This window comes from Kwoniella shivajii, chromosome 6 (assembly GCF_035658355.1).
Source record: "Kwoniella shivajii chromosome 6, complete sequence".
Taxonomy (NCBI): domain Eukaryota; kingdom Fungi; phylum Basidiomycota; class Tremellomycetes; order Tremellales; family Cryptococcaceae; genus Kwoniella; species Kwoniella shivajii.
Window position 1 is genome coordinate 20,317 of NC_085913.1, and position 14,228 is coordinate 34,544.

General features: G+C 48.3%; 8 protein-coding genes across 8 annotated transcripts; 3 read left to right on the forward strand and 5 right to left on the reverse strand.

Moving 5' to 3' along the window:
• Positions 1-512: 512 nt before the first annotated feature.
• Positions 513-1,513, forward strand: IL334_004508 (uncharacterized protein; the record flags this gene model as incomplete). Its single annotated transcript, XM_062936225.1, has 5 exons — positions 513-821; positions 879-1,018; positions 1,081-1,162; positions 1,206-1,279; positions 1,333-1,513. The coding sequence occupies 5 exons, from the start codon at positions 513-515 to the stop codon at positions 1,511-1,513; spliced, it is 786 nt and encodes a 261-aa protein (XP_062792276.1).
• A 295-nt stretch (positions 1,514-1,808) lies between these two features.
• Positions 1,809-3,575, reverse strand: IL334_004509 (uncharacterized protein; the record flags this gene model as incomplete). Its single annotated transcript, XM_062936226.1, has 6 exons — positions 1,809-2,041; positions 2,098-2,229; positions 2,290-2,966; positions 3,024-3,111; positions 3,169-3,263; positions 3,313-3,575. 6 exons carry the CDS (start codon positions 3,573-3,575, stop codon positions 1,809-1,811), a joined length of 1,488 nt encoding a protein of 495 aa, XP_062792277.1.
• A 384-nt stretch (positions 3,576-3,959) lies between these two features.
• Positions 3,960-6,422, forward strand: IL334_004510 (uncharacterized protein; the record flags this gene model as incomplete). The annotated part of the gene is made up of 16 exons (XM_062936227.1): positions 3,960-3,981; positions 4,036-4,108; positions 4,160-4,253; positions 4,305-4,513; positions 4,567-4,621; positions 4,671-4,702; positions 4,758-4,964; positions 5,013-5,081; positions 5,132-5,141; positions 5,211-5,412; positions 5,469-5,560; positions 5,610-5,685; positions 5,739-5,802; positions 5,854-6,079; positions 6,143-6,211; positions 6,261-6,422. The coding sequence occupies 16 exons, from the start codon at positions 3,960-3,962 to the stop codon at positions 6,420-6,422; spliced, it is 1,662 nt and encodes a 553-aa protein (XP_062792278.1).
• Positions 6,423-6,513: 91 nt separating this feature from the next.
• On the reverse strand, positions 6,514-8,014 carry IL334_004511 (uncharacterized protein; the record flags this gene model as incomplete). Its single annotated transcript, XM_062936228.1, has 8 exons — positions 6,514-6,736; positions 6,795-7,042; positions 7,099-7,145; positions 7,196-7,373; positions 7,419-7,471; positions 7,522-7,730; positions 7,777-7,842; positions 7,929-8,014. The coding sequence occupies 8 exons, from the start codon at positions 8,012-8,014 to the stop codon at positions 6,514-6,516; spliced, it is 1,110 nt and encodes a 369-aa protein (XP_062792279.1).
• A 73-nt stretch (positions 8,015-8,087) lies between these two features.
• IL334_004512 (uncharacterized protein) lies at positions 8,088-9,309 on the reverse strand (the record flags this gene model as incomplete). The annotated part of the gene is made up of 7 exons (XM_062936229.1): positions 8,088-8,187; positions 8,252-8,423; positions 8,479-8,537; positions 8,610-8,942; positions 9,034-9,140; positions 9,210-9,237; positions 9,287-9,309. The coding sequence occupies 7 exons, from the start codon at positions 9,307-9,309 to the stop codon at positions 8,088-8,090; spliced, it is 822 nt and encodes a 273-aa protein (XP_062792280.1).
• Positions 9,310-9,538: 229 nt separating this feature from the next.
• IL334_004513 (uncharacterized protein) lies at positions 9,539-10,989 on the forward strand (the record flags this gene model as incomplete). Its single annotated transcript, XM_062936230.1, has 5 exons — positions 9,539-9,626; positions 9,672-9,780; positions 9,839-10,423; positions 10,470-10,789; positions 10,838-10,989. The coding sequence occupies 5 exons, from the start codon at positions 9,539-9,541 to the stop codon at positions 10,987-10,989; spliced, it is 1,254 nt and encodes a 417-aa protein (XP_062792281.1).
• A 193-nt stretch (positions 10,990-11,182) lies between these two features.
• IL334_004514 (uncharacterized protein) lies at positions 11,183-12,276 on the reverse strand (the record flags this gene model as incomplete). The annotated part of the gene is made up of 4 exons (XM_062936231.1): positions 11,183-11,332; positions 11,395-11,527; positions 11,592-11,927; positions 12,029-12,276. 4 exons carry the CDS (start codon positions 12,274-12,276, stop codon positions 11,183-11,185), a joined length of 867 nt encoding a protein of 288 aa, XP_062792282.1.
• A 541-nt stretch (positions 12,277-12,817) lies between these two features.
• Positions 12,818-13,699, reverse strand: IL334_004515 (uncharacterized protein; the record flags this gene model as incomplete). The annotated part of the gene is made up of 1 exon (XM_062936232.1): positions 12,818-13,699. The coding sequence occupies one exon, from the start codon at positions 13,697-13,699 to the stop codon at positions 12,818-12,820; it is 882 nt and encodes a 293-aa protein (XP_062792283.1).
• Between the last annotated feature and the right edge of the window lie 529 nt (positions 13,700-14,228).

The window sequence follows — 14,228 nt, forward strand, 5'->3', positions numbered from 1 at the left end:
AGATTCATACACAAATTTCATGATCCGCATGCAGATTCTGTGACCTGAGCTATGAGAAAGGCCTCGCCATAGAAGATAGTATAGCTGCAGGTTAGGGATTGGGACGGACGCGTTTTTTCATACGAACGGGGAGTATGAAGTTCCATAGAGTTGAGAGGTTATAAAAGGGAGATTTGAGTGGCGTTGAACTGCGTAAATATGGGTGGTAAGACAGACGTTTGTTAATTGGATGAGCGCCGCTTGCTTCACTCGATGGAAGCGGTGTACCTGAGGGTGATGAGAGTTGCCTGGTGATGCCAAAAAAGTCTTATCAGATAAGATGACCCCCAGCCCGATATAATTTTCTTCTTGTATTCGAATACGCGTCATGTCGGCCGAAACAGCTTCCGCAGCAATGTCGCAGCTGATTTTTTTCCGCAAAAACGTTCTCGCGCAGCGGCAGCAGGTTTATAAAAGCAGCCTGTACTCTAGCTCGATTACGACTCTACCCACTTCGATTAAAACCATCAAGCATGCTTTCGATGTTCAAAACGCTTTTAGCTTTGGCGGTACCCTTGGGACTTCTCGTTCTGACTTCTTCCGTATATGCCAACCCCACGCCTTCTTATCAGCCATCTTACTCGAATAGGATAGTGTTTATCCGACATGCAGAGAAAGGATTCGCGCCAGATCAAATTAAGAAGAAGGCTAGCGATGGACAATCGAGTTTGTTATCATTGTTCTGGCCACCTTGGCGTCATGCTCCCAGACGCGGTGGTCCTGGTAGGATGCCAAATGGCTTGAGCGACAAAGGCAGGGAGAGAGCTCAGTATATCCGTACAGTAAGCTTGGTCTATCGCCTATAACCCCCGCGATGTACTTACGCTCCACTGCTCCAGTTATTTGGCAGAGAATCTGAATTCGAATTTGGTCTAATCTTCGCCGCACCTAGAACTCCGCAAGAAAAGGAGACTGAGCGAACATACGCAACTGTGGCTCCATTGGCGAATGATCTAGGATTGGAGATTGACATAGAGTGGTAGGTGAACTTTCCTTTTCAACTGCTGGGTCTAGACTAATCACGAGACGTTTGCATTATAGCGCAAACTCAGAATACGGTTGTGTAGTTTCGCACGTAAACCGCTTTGTGGAGGATTCCGACGCGGATATTCTTATTAGCTGGGTACGTACCTTATGACAACAACCTGGCACTGACCTCATCACAGAAACATCGAGATCTGAACGGCATTGCGACAGCACTGGGGGCTTCGAATGCTAACAAAATCTATCCAGACGAACGGTGAGTTTGACATTCGGAACGAGAAGGTGTACAAGCTGAAAGCCCTTCACCAGTAATGACGTGATATGGATCATGCAGAACGGTCGAATAATTGAAAAGCGATCGATGCATTGTCCCGGACTCGACGATCACCGTATCGACCAGAATGATCCAGATCTGGAAGTAGAAAGCGACGAATCTGCGTACTGGCGCGGCTGGCATTTGTTTCGAGATGCCCTGCCGCATCTCTGGTAATGACAGATTTGTAGACGCAACCTAGTGTAGTCTCTGAACCGGACAATGTAACGATTTAATGACAAACACTTACCCAGTCTACAAAGGACGGAGAGTGCTGCTGCAGAATGTACGATGGAGTTACTGCTGCTGACTTCTGTGCAGCTCAGAGGCAGACAGTTTCACCAGTTGCATCCTGATCACGAGGATGTGAAGCCTAATGCGGTCTCCCTGCAGTCTACTGTACAAAGCCCAGTTGGTATCTACAGAATTCCTAATGATGAGCAAGCTTCTGCTCCTACTTCTCATACTGAAACTATAGAACATATCGGAAGCTAAGATCTTTCACATCGGTCCTATTATCATAGTCCACAGCTGGACGAGGGATCGCCTCTTCATTGCCTTCCGCCGCCAATCGATCTCGGCGCGCGTTCTCCCATTTGCAGATGAACATAAAGAGGAGCATGAACACAATGTAGATGCCGTACATGGCCGAAATTGCCCGCATGGCTGATTTGTAAAGAGGTGCCTCCTTGTCACGGAAAAGCTCTGCGGTGGTACTATGAGTGATCGTTTGCGTATATATCATATTCAAGGTGACTTACGGGGTCCAACGATACATCCTGTAGCGTAGCCAATGTAGTAAACAGTCGAAAAGAGTGTCTTTCGCGTGTGACCTTTGATGTTGGATGAGATGATGGACAGATTGACAGATAAAATGTGGTAGTTGCAAGTTGCTAGGGGTCACTGCATAAGCGCCCTGACGACTAGTATACTTGTCTTTTAGGTTGACTCACTCATCCATAGGGCACCTGCAAGTGGCCATTTGTTTTTATAAGGCAGCACCTGAAGCAAAATGCTGCCAATCAATGGGACCACAGCACAAATGGCTTGGATGTATCCTCTATGATTTGGGAACCTTTTGCAGGATAAGACGGCAAGGATGAGACAGGTAGCCTGCATACCACAAGCGGGAAGCTGCAAAACAGTGGTTATGAAGGTCGAATAGCCAAGCCCATTCAAAATCAAGGTTCCGAAATTGAGAACCGTACAGGCGCAAAGGAGGAATGCCCAGAAGAAGACCAAGTAGAATTTCGGATCCCTCATCGTCTCCCAGAACTGGTCCCATTGAAAGTGGCGTTCGTGTGCACTTGCGTGCTCCCGAGCAACTCGATCGTGCGCTATCTGCTTTTCTTCGGAGGTGAGGAACCAAGCTCCAGCCATGTCTGCGGGGATCAAGTAGGCAAATGCAAGACCGATACAAATCGATATTGCTCCTGCAATGAGCATAGCAATACGCCAGCCAGCGAGGTGTCCCTTGATGGAACTCAATCCATAGAGGAACAGACCACCAAGCCCCTGGGCAAAGATATCGGCGGCAGCCAACAAGGCGAATCGCGACGGGTGTTCTGCCTTTCGATACCAGAAGGAGATCATCAAGACGAATGCGGGGTACGCGGACCCTTCCATCAGCCTGTTTAACATGGGACGATTAACACCAGTAACATTCCGACCTATCCTGTACACTCACCCAAGCAGGAATCGCACCGCGAGCAAGTCGGCAGCCTTTTGCGGTGCAGCTTGGGCCATCATAACGCCACCCCATAATACAACGGTGACTGTAGCTCATAGAATAAGTCTCGTTCGACCTCGAACAGTGCGGTGACAGCTCTCACCTCCAACATATAATTTGATGGAAAACATGTGCAAAATCTTCACAGCCAGAATCTGGGAGGCAAGTGTCCCGAAATAAAAGATACTCGAAGCCCAACTACATGATACGTCAGCAAAGAGTATTTTGCTATGCCAAGTACACCTACGAATAGGCTTGGCCGGTCAGATTGAGATCCTTCTTCAGCCCAAAGATGGCGGCGAATGCCAATCCTCGTTTGTCCAAATACTGGCAAAAGTACACCAGGATAGCCAATGGCATAATGACCTTGTCGATCTTCCACAGAACTCGACGTTCGATTGCGGGGTCGATCTCAGCTTCAGAACGATCCACCTCGGTGATCTTAAGATCGTCCACTGGTTGCTGTTGCTTGAGACCTTCAACGGGCACTACGGGTAGCTCATAGGACATTGTGGATAGGCTGGGGGTGTTTGGGAAAGGCGCTACTGTCCACAGGATCCATCGAGATTGACAGCTTTTATACACAGTTCAGAAAGGAAGCTCGCTGAAACACTTTAGGTCGCCGAAATGTTTTTGATTAAATCGCCGGTTGGCAAACAGTTTGATAACGGTGGGATATAAATGGAGTACCGTGGTGGAGAACGAAGGTGTCGGAAATCCCGAACCGGCCAATCATGAAAATGGCATCGGTGTTGCCCGGGTACGATAGAACGCCGATAATAATACCTTGATTGGCCGTGTCCATGCCTTTCAAGAACGCAACAGCGCAAAAACCTTGCTTGATCGCAGTTGTATCTACACCTTGTAAATATCGCAACACCATAGGATTGAAAAATGGGAAACGTTCTATCACCAAGTGGGTTGTACTTGTGTACATGATGCTGTCAATCGGCTAATGCGCTCTGTCTAGAGTACACATATGAAGAGTGCACCGCCGATTTGGGTGATCTGGGGAAGCTGAAGGGATCGCTGATTGATGGAAAGTAAGTATTCTAGCTCGACGATGGAAGTGTGAGCTGATCCTGTTCACACAGGGTCAAGAGATACGTTAATGTCCCTTATGCTCTCCCACCTACTGGTTGTCACCGTTTCAAACGGCCCAGAGCTTTGCCTAAGGGGTATTCCTACGTGAGTTGGATTTCAGCCCGAGCGATTGTTCACTCATCTCGTCTGTGTTAGTCGCCAGACGGTGAGGCGCGAAATGCTGTCGATTTTGGGCTGCCCTGTCCGCAGCCCACTTATACTTCTCTGCCAGTATCCGAACTCGCAGAAGATGATGGCGAGAGCTCAGCCTATCCATATGATGAAGATTGTTTGAAGATGAACATATGGATGCCAGCTGGACCCCCTCCGGCCCACGGTTACTCGGTCTATGCCTACTTGCATGGGTATGCTCAATATTTGTTACATCGACCAGCTGAGAGCTGATGCGACTATATAGTGGATGGCTGCAGATTGGAGATCCTAGCATCGACCCCAAAATGGATCCCACAGAGGTGAGTTTGGTCATGGCCTCATTGGCTGCACATGTTGACGACCTTAAAGCTCATCACAACCGGTGGACTCAATTGTATCTTGTGAGGCATTTCTCAGTGGTTCATTCGAAGCTGAGTGATCCATGACTTCTGATAGCATCTCAGTCGGGTACCGCTTGAGCGCCCTTGGTTTTCTGGCGTGCAAGGAGCTAAAGGATGAATCCCCTGACGGTTCAGTGGGTAACTACGGTCTTTGGGATCAAAGAGTTGCTCTAGAGTGGATACACAACCATGTCTCTTTGCTGGGAGGCGATCGTAAAAAAGTTGTTCTTGGAGGACGTTCTGCGGGAGCGTATTCCACACAGTCAGTATCATCGCCGAGTCAGTAAGCCATAACTGAAGGATACTTTAGCGCTCAAATGGTGTACGAGCTCTTACAAGCTAAGCCGACAGACGACGGTCTCTTTCAACGTGCCATCATGTAAGTTCTCATTATAACGACGTCCGATTTCACTCGCTAACGTGTCACAGGATATCGAACGTGAGTCATACATAGACAGGTGTCATTTGCGGTCGTGGAGTTGAAGCCTAAAGCTTATATGCAGTGTAGGCCATCCCCTGCGTGCCAAAAACGGTTGAAGAGTGTCAATCCCAGTTTGAGTCACTGTTGAAGGTCCTCGATATCCCTCTGTCTTTGTCAGGACCCGAGCGCTTGGCTAGATTGAGAGATGTTCCCCCGGACACTCTGACGAGAAAGTTGATGACGATCGATCAGTTCACATTCCGGACTGTTCAGGATGGCGTTTTCTTCCGTAAGTCTAGCCTTTAAGACTTGTTGCCCAACTGAGCGCATTCAATCTTTTCAAAGCCACAAGCCAAACATGGCTGTATGACGGAAAGCTTGCTAAAGAGTTCAAAAAGAGGGACATGGCGGTCATCATCGGTGAGGTTCAGGATGAGGTGGGTCAAAATGTCGTTCAAATGCAATCCAATTTATATCGTCCACCAGGAAACCTTGTATCGAGATGGTTTCCACGTCACCGATGAGATATCACTGTACAAGGCAGTAAATCAATACTACTCGAGTGAGTAATTATGATCGAGGCGGGAATTCGATGGCTGACTTTGAAGGTGGCAGCTACTGTGGTCAATCAGATGATTGACCTATACTTGAACCAGAAAATTAAAGAGCCGTATCAACAGTGAGTCCTTCGCCATGTGCTCGCTGTGAAACACGCTAACAGCGACTCTAGCCCGGATCCTAATCCAGAAGTGGATCACTACTCTAAAGTGCTTGGAGATATCATTAGTGACGGACAGGTTCGAGCTCCAAGTCGATCCTTCGCGAGGCAGCTGAGAGACGCCAATGTACCTTTGGACTCGGTTCACCGGTATATAATCGCGTGGGCTCCTGATTTTGTGATGAATTTTGCTCCTCCTAAATTCGGGGTAACTCACGCTATGGATAGACCTATACATGTGAGTGGTCCTTTTTGGCCAAAGGATGTTCAGATTGGAGCTCGACTGAGATCGACATTGTAGAATTTCTCGATATTCCACGGACCACATCCTCGCGAAGAGGGGCTGATGCGTCAGTGGATCAAAGACTATGTGAGTGGTCTGCGACCTTTGCGATACAATATCTCACCACTTTCGTTAGGCAAACTTCATCAATTGGCGACCTGTGGAATACGGTACGACTGAATGGAATCAGGTCAAGGTTCTGAGTCCAAAAGGCGGTGGAAGTATCCAGATTGAGGATGATACGAAGTGGGATTACCTCGAAAAGGTGTCTCAAGTGATCGAAGGACGCTCTTCATAATACATTCTGTCAACCTTGATTCGCCCTGTAAGTTCGTATGTATATGATAAATCGTTTCATGCATTCGTAGATATGATGGCGTAACAGTGCGTCACAGTGAATGAACAGCGCCTTGCCAGTCGGCATCATTTATCGTACTGGCTGTATTCCCAAAGTCCCACGTACTGTCGTCGAAAGGCCACCAATCGTTCCAATCTATATCAGCACCGAGTGTCTCATCTACAAAGGGGTCGGCAACCCTGCTTGAGACAGCGAGCGGATCGACAGGAAGATTCGGACTCAGATGGCCGTATAACACGGGCAACGCAGCGTTACTATTCGGGGAGGGGTATCGCTCAGTCGCATGACGTTCAACACCGCCAGGAGACTCACTCTTTCAGTCCTGCTGTCACATCGGGCAACAATTCGGTATCACCCCCTAGCCTGTCGTCTTGCGATGCAGAAGACTGCCTCCCACCCTTCTCCGAAAGTCTTCGGAGAAATGCACCGTGGAAAGCGATGGTGTGACTCGGTGAAAGGGCTAGTCGTTCAAGTTTGTCTGCTGAGCGATGGAAGGTATCAAACAAGTGGGACAGAGACTGAGGATCAATCATTCTCGTGGCAATCTGGGTGTCGATAACCTTGATGAAGCGATATGTCAGCTGAGTGTCAGTATGTGCATCCTGAAATCACGTGCCTTGTATAGAAAAAACGATGCGTATGCAAAGTAAAGGTGTTTAGAGTCTTAACGACATATCAGCCAATTGCCTTTGCAACAAACCTGAAATACTCACCACATGTGTATCGCAACAAATCGTCCTCTAGCAGACACATGGTCGACAATATCCCTAGCGACCCATTGATGCAGGTTGCTAGAGCGTCTTTCCTTTCCCTGTCTTGATTCTGCTCTATGACATGATCTCCAGCAGAGCTAGGATTGCGGAAAGACCGTTGAACCCATCGATGTGAGATCTATGTGATTAAGATGAGAACTGTGATTTATCGAATAGTACGCACAATGACTTTGGCATGCAATGCTGTCAGGTTCGCATGGATTGCTATATGTGGGTCTGTAGCTGTTGTCAGTGACGACCAGATCAGCGGCGGGTCATTCACGTACCTCGTTGAGTCTGTACCTGTACCCAAGCGTCTGAGTCTTTTTCAAAAGTCTGATATACCGATCGCAGATCCAATTTATAGTTGCTTGGCCCAAACTCATTATCCTTGTCTATCGCTTCTATGCTAGCAGCCAAAACCCTCCGCAGAGCAACATTGCTGGCTAGTCGAAAATCTACCGCTATGCAGATAGGAGATAGAATAAAGGATTCACTAGGTGATCGGATCGTCAAACATAGCACTCGACACCCATACTCACCTGGAACGTATCAGACTGTCCTCTGGCATCATACTAGGCTTAGCGGTCTGCCCGCAATAGTTAAATCTGACAAGTACGAAGAACGTCAACTTGATACTCGTTATAAGGGGACATGATGATGAAATAACACCTGCCTCTTATCCGCTGCATACAACGCCAGCCATATTCGTTGGCGATTCCGATTGCGCCTCTCGTCATAGCCTGGTCGAGGAATAGACAGATCCAGATCCACTGCCATTCGACTGTAAAATTCCAATGAGTGAAAGAATTTGGTTAGAGTGAGCTTACCAAGCCTGACACCAGTGATCAGTCTAATGGGCGTCTGGGGGTTGACTTTGGGATGAACTTACAATACCAAGCAGAAGAAAAGCGTTCTCATCATCCGCTTCCTTATACTCGGTCAGGACAAATCTGCAAGCTCCCTGCACGATCAGCAGATACTTCACCGTTTATGTTGCGCTCCTGCGATACTGACAATGCTTGAACAGTCTCCTCTGACTTGATGTCATCTGCGAATACTCTCAATATCTGATCTTTGGCGAGGGCAGAACATTTCTTGAGTGTGAGGGTCGTCTGTTCTGGCGAGAATTTTGCCGCTATCGCTATAATAGCGCAGAACAAGAACGAAGATGTCCGCTGTACATATTCTAAGTTCATTGTGAGTTGGTTGCCGCTTGGTAAGGATGAAAGCGGGATAGTCACCGTATGTATGCAGACTTTCGTCAAATATGTAAACATTCGGAGCGATCTTTCGCATGAAGCTATGGCAAGGGTGTGATCAGGACCAAAAAGACAGTTGTGAACTACTATGATGAGAAAGAAATGGATCTCACAGATGGAACAAACTCCTAGCCATTTTCTCATCGATATACCCACAAATGATAGGATCTTCCCTCCATAGCGGCAAATTGCCAGGCCTCACTATTCTTTCCTCATGTCTTTTCTCCGAGAAAATCCTTGCGATAGACGATGTGCGTCTTACCGAGGGTCCTATATCGGTATATTCTTGCGACGTAACTCTAATTGAGGATGTAGGAGATGGAAGGGCGACGATAGGGGCGTAAGGCCGTATCAAATGCGGTGGAGGATGTTGGACTCTCTCGTGGCCAGGACGTCTGGCATTCGGCGCTATGTCGCTCTCCCCATCATGCAACGACTGGGCTCTTCTGCGTTTTATCCGAGCTCGCACACCAGCCGAAAGTCTGTTTATGCGATCTAAGATCCTTAACTTGTCATCCAGCTCAAACGACAACTCACCTTGTTCCGACTTTCCTACCCCTTCTGTGGGGGACTATCTCACATTGAACTCCAGCCGATACACAGCCTTGACAATCGTTGCCTTCTGATCTACCTAAACATTTTGACTATGACATTGGAAGTTGTCAGTTGCCCGAATGCAAGTTAATAATGATTGGACACCGGTAAGAACTTACCTTGCGAGAACGGCATCGCAAGCACGCACTAGACAATGGAGTCAGACCGGGATTGACCAAGAGAAAGCCTCACTCACGGCTTAACATTTACTTTAAGCATGTCAGATGACTCTTTCCGATACGGCGATGGTTGATGGGTCGAACATCGGTTGACAATGCACTACGGAAGTATGGGTCGAGTGGAGTACTAATCTAACATTGATCGTATGGTGGAGGGTTCGGCTGACCGCGTCAATTGCTACCTGGTTACCCGGTGTGAGATTTCTTTGTTGTCGACAGATTTGATCAACACAAGACAAATATTCGACCTCTATTCCAGAGTCAGGAACATGAATACACCTGCCATCGACCACGCTCTTCTTACTCTGATACCTGCGACATCTGAACAAGCTCGACTCGTGAGGAAGAACACCCTGAGTGAGTTCGGGATGCTTGACCAGCGCTAAGACAACGATGGTCTAGGTTGGTTCGGCAAGTGGGATAACCTAACATCAACGGAATGGGAACATCAGGATGAGAAGATTGTGATTGATTCTCAGAGCGGCTTGGAGCACAAACGGATGACTACGTGGTGAATACATTTGTCTTAGGGCTCTAATCGTCGCACACAAACCTAATGTTTAATCAAGGCTTCTCGTTCCCCGCTCTTCAATCTTGCCGACTTGTCCGATCACGTCATCCGCAGGTTCAGACACGATATACTCTCATTTCGAAACATATCGTCTGCCAGCCGTTTTTTCTTCTTCAACTTCGTATGATACCCCTCAACATACATCGGTATATGCAATAGGTACGGTTTGGACTCCAGAACAGCACCGACGGAAGGGGTACGCCCGGCTTGCTCTCCAGCTAGGACACTACGTGCTGGGCGCATCGCAGTACCTGCCTTCTTTTCCAGAAGAGTGGGGTTCACCTCCGCCTATCGTTTTAGGTGATGCTGCCGCTAGCGTCCTTAACAGCGATATTGGGACCAAGTATTACGAGTCTTGCACAATCGGAACGGACCAACCCGGATGGAAAGAGCAAGGTAGTACGATTACCGAATGGGATTTGCGAGACCTGAGATGTCAAGTGGCTGGACCTGACATAGAAGGTTGGAATTGGATATCCTCGCTGGAGGCACTGCAAGGTTCAGCCAGCGTTGCAGTGGATGAGGCAGTGAAACAGCACGAGCGCGCAAGCGGTGATTCGAGAGTGACGATCTTACCGACCAGGTGAGTGAGTTGATAATAGCGTGTGCTTCTACTGACAACTCTGCAGTGATATCATCAGCGGGCACCACAACCGATTGCTTCTTCGTCCGCCATTCCCTCCCGAATACCCGCCAGCTCGACCCACCGCATTCGCAGCTTTCAATGCGGAGGGCGGTTCGTTATTCGTCTACTACCCTAGCACCAGCGCTGTTTCTTATCCACCTTTCGAGAAAAAGGGCAAGACACTATGTGTTGCTCAAATGGTCGGTGATATACCTTGGAAAGTAATTCAGGAAACCGCTGCAAGGGAAGGTTGCCAGCGCCTTGAAGTGTGGGGCAAATTTGAGCCACCTTCGAGCTGGCCGACTGGGGCCGTATCTGATAGAGGTAAAGTTTCTTGTTTATTTGCGTGGTAGGTGCTTAGATTTTCTACAGGCGATCTATATAGCATGATGGCGTGGTATAGACCGTTACAGACAGGCGAGAAGAACGCAGTATGGCTTGGAAATGGGATGTGGATCCCTTGCCGTACATGGAACTATCAACGAGTCCTGGCAGAACGAGACGATACCAAGGAATGGCTGTAACCGACGTAGATTGACAGGGCTCATTTGGACGAGAGGGGCAGAGGGGCAACTCAGCTAACTTGAGGAAATATATGTCATATTTTCGTGACAAGTTCGGTCAATACAACAGGTACTACGTATTTACTGGTCGCTGATTCTTGCTTTGGGTGGTAATACTTGTACTACCATTGTTTGTTTGGCACGCTATGTGCTCCTACCAAACATATTGCAAAGCCAGCCAACATCCGATTCCGGCCAACGTATTACTGAAAGTGCTATCTCTGCCCGTAGTAGTCGCTGCTGAGCTGCTACTGCCTGAACTGGCCGCAGCCGAGGCTGCCTGACTTCCACTACCGTTTGAATTCTGCTACAGATTTCTCAGCACTTTGATAGAGTGCGTAATCAAGCTCATTAGTGAGTACTTACGGTGGTAGACCCTGTCGACACTGGAACGGTGACTGTGTATGTGACCTCAAGGTCAGAGATGAAACGTGTCAGCCCTGTCCAATCTGGAAATTCGACCGTCGCAGATTTAGTCCACGTTGTGTAATACGGTCCGCTAAGATGGGACGAATGGAATTAGCCTCCCTCCGCCATTCCAGGATTCATAGGTCTTGGCTCACGTAGTGGTTGGGCTGGCTGTAATCGAAATACCTCCTGCCGTGACAGCCTGACCAATACTCTGGCATCGGTCCGTCACATTCTTCAAAACTGCATTGGCTTGCTGTTCATCGATCAGCCCATTCGGGTTTCGCGATATGCTGGCTGTGCCTCCTGTTGGGGTAGCGGTGATTGAGTTATTAGTGTGATAGCCAAACGGTCGCTCGTTTCCGTTCGCTATGATACAGTTCAGACACTCAAAGAGCTGGTCATAGATGGTGGAGTTGCACAGATACTGATTGCATCTGTCCGGATCAGATAAGCTGCCGTTTTGGAAAGGTGATGTGACGTAACAAGAGCTGCGAGACATGTGCGTCAATTTCAGCTATGAAGGGCCTACTTAAATCAAGATGACGTGTGACGTGCATAACGAAGGTGAGCATGGTATTTAGAGACTCACAAGTATGTACCCGCAGGCATGAAACAGCCTTTCAAACATTGGATTGGTAGAGTGGATTCCTCAGAGCTGGCATCGTTTCGAACACCCTCTGGGAATATGGAGGTAACGACAGCAGTCGTGGTGTATCCCGAGGGCACAGGTTGGCTTGACGAGGAGAGTGCAGACTGACGTCGGGCCAGTTCTTCCAACTTAGGAAGGATTGCGGCTGCCGCCCCACCGAGAGCTGCCAGCAGGTATACATATCTCATTGGATTTTGGTGGTGTGAGGTATGCTTGTTATGTGATTGCGTGAAGGTATGTTCACAAGCTATTTGGCTCGTGCGCGAGTTAATGGTAGCTCTTATAAGATGTTGGAATTTACCGTGCGGTTGTGCCCCATACGCCAAGCCCATTTTTCGGGCCGAGCTTCTGGTTGCGTCATTGCTCGCTGAACGTCACGTGAGGGTTGTGGGCGCCAATGCGGACCGAAGAGAGGAGCGATGAGACAGGGGGACGGCCGGCGGAGCCAATGATTCCGCTAAGTATTGAGATGTGGGTCTGCTTGCGACATTACAACGAGATGTGTACCAGTGAGACCGAATTACGTTCGTGACAAAGGAGACGGCAAAAGCTATGTCGCGTCAACGTGTGTGCGTCTAGTTCGTTAGATCAATGACAGCGCGCCAAGGAATTGCCGGAGGAAGGGCACCTGTAACGTATGTTAAAACATCTTCGCTCTACGATCACACTCCGAAAATCGAGAGATGCATAATGAATCTAAGCAGGGCTAGCAAACTATCACTTCCTCCCTTAACGACCCGTTTCGGGCAAAAAATCTTTTATAGCCTCTGCAACCTGCACGACATGCGTTTCTAGCAGAAAATGTGAGCCGTCATCGAAAATTCTGAGCTTTGTATCCTTCAAGTCTGCTTCATAAGCGACAGCCCCGGTAGGTGGAAAGTATATGTCATTTTTGCCCCACAATATCAACGTCTTCAATTGGGATTCTCGGAAAAACTTCTGGAATTCAGGGTAAAGTGCGACGTTGTGCTGGTAGTCATAAAAGAGGTCCAACTGGTTGTTGACTTTATCTTCAGACGACATATTGAGTAGGAAGTCCAGGTGATAAGCGTTTGGATCGATCTGAGATATCAAGTCGGATGACAACCCCGAAGTATATTGACTTTTGGCTTGTTCAAGGTCGACTGCGTCTCGAAGCTGCTCTCTGATCTTGTGCCAGTCCTCCGTTCCTTTCTCTGTTTTCCAAAATTTTCTCAACGGATCCCACCACTGTGACAAACCCTCTTCATAGGCGTTACCGTTCTGCACAATCAGGCCCGCAAATGATTTAGGTCGTTGTAACGCCAACCGGTAAGCGACCGGAGCACCATAGTCAAAAACGTAGGGGATGAAACTGCTGATCTGAAGGGCGTCTAGTAATCCGGTGACTGCATCCGTCAGTGCAGCAAACGTTGCTTGGAAGTTTTCGGGAACGACTGTAAGGCCAAAAGTTGGAAGGTCGGGAGCGATAATGTGGAACCGATCGGACAGTAACGGAATTAAGTTGCGATATTGGTGTGACGATGAAGGGAAACCGTGAAGAAGGAGCAAGGTGGGCTTGGAAGAGTCTCCAGCTTCCGCATAGGCCATCTGAACACCGGTTTCGAGCGAGGTGGAACGGTAAAAGGTCATACTGGGTGCGTATTCACATGTGAGCTAAGAACAGAATGCCTGTGGCTCGCGTTTTTATAGATAGGCGGTATTCTCTGCTGAGTCAGCTTGCATAATGGTGCGATCTAAGAACACTGCTGACAAAGCTTTCACACATTCCGGGTCTCTTTTGCCGATATCAGAAACCGGAGTTTCCACTACCTTATGCGATCTGCTGACAAAGGGACTCTGTTCAGAGACGGGTACTCTACTCGTAGTGACCAGCTCCTGTGTTGCGACCTTCACGGCATCTCACGCAGCTGGACGCATGGGATCCACTCTTCACTCTCGGCTCCTTGTTTGAGTGTAAACCATCCCATCGTCACATTCGATTCTCTATTGATCTGTGCGGAGCTCATAAGAGGTGACATGAGCGACAAGACATGGACTCAAGTTGATCGTATCGAAGAAAGTGAACCCTCAGCTTTATTATCGGGAATATGCTGTTTATAATTAAAACGGAATTGGCAGAGCTTGTGAATGTGACTTCACCTTTCGTTGGTGTATATAC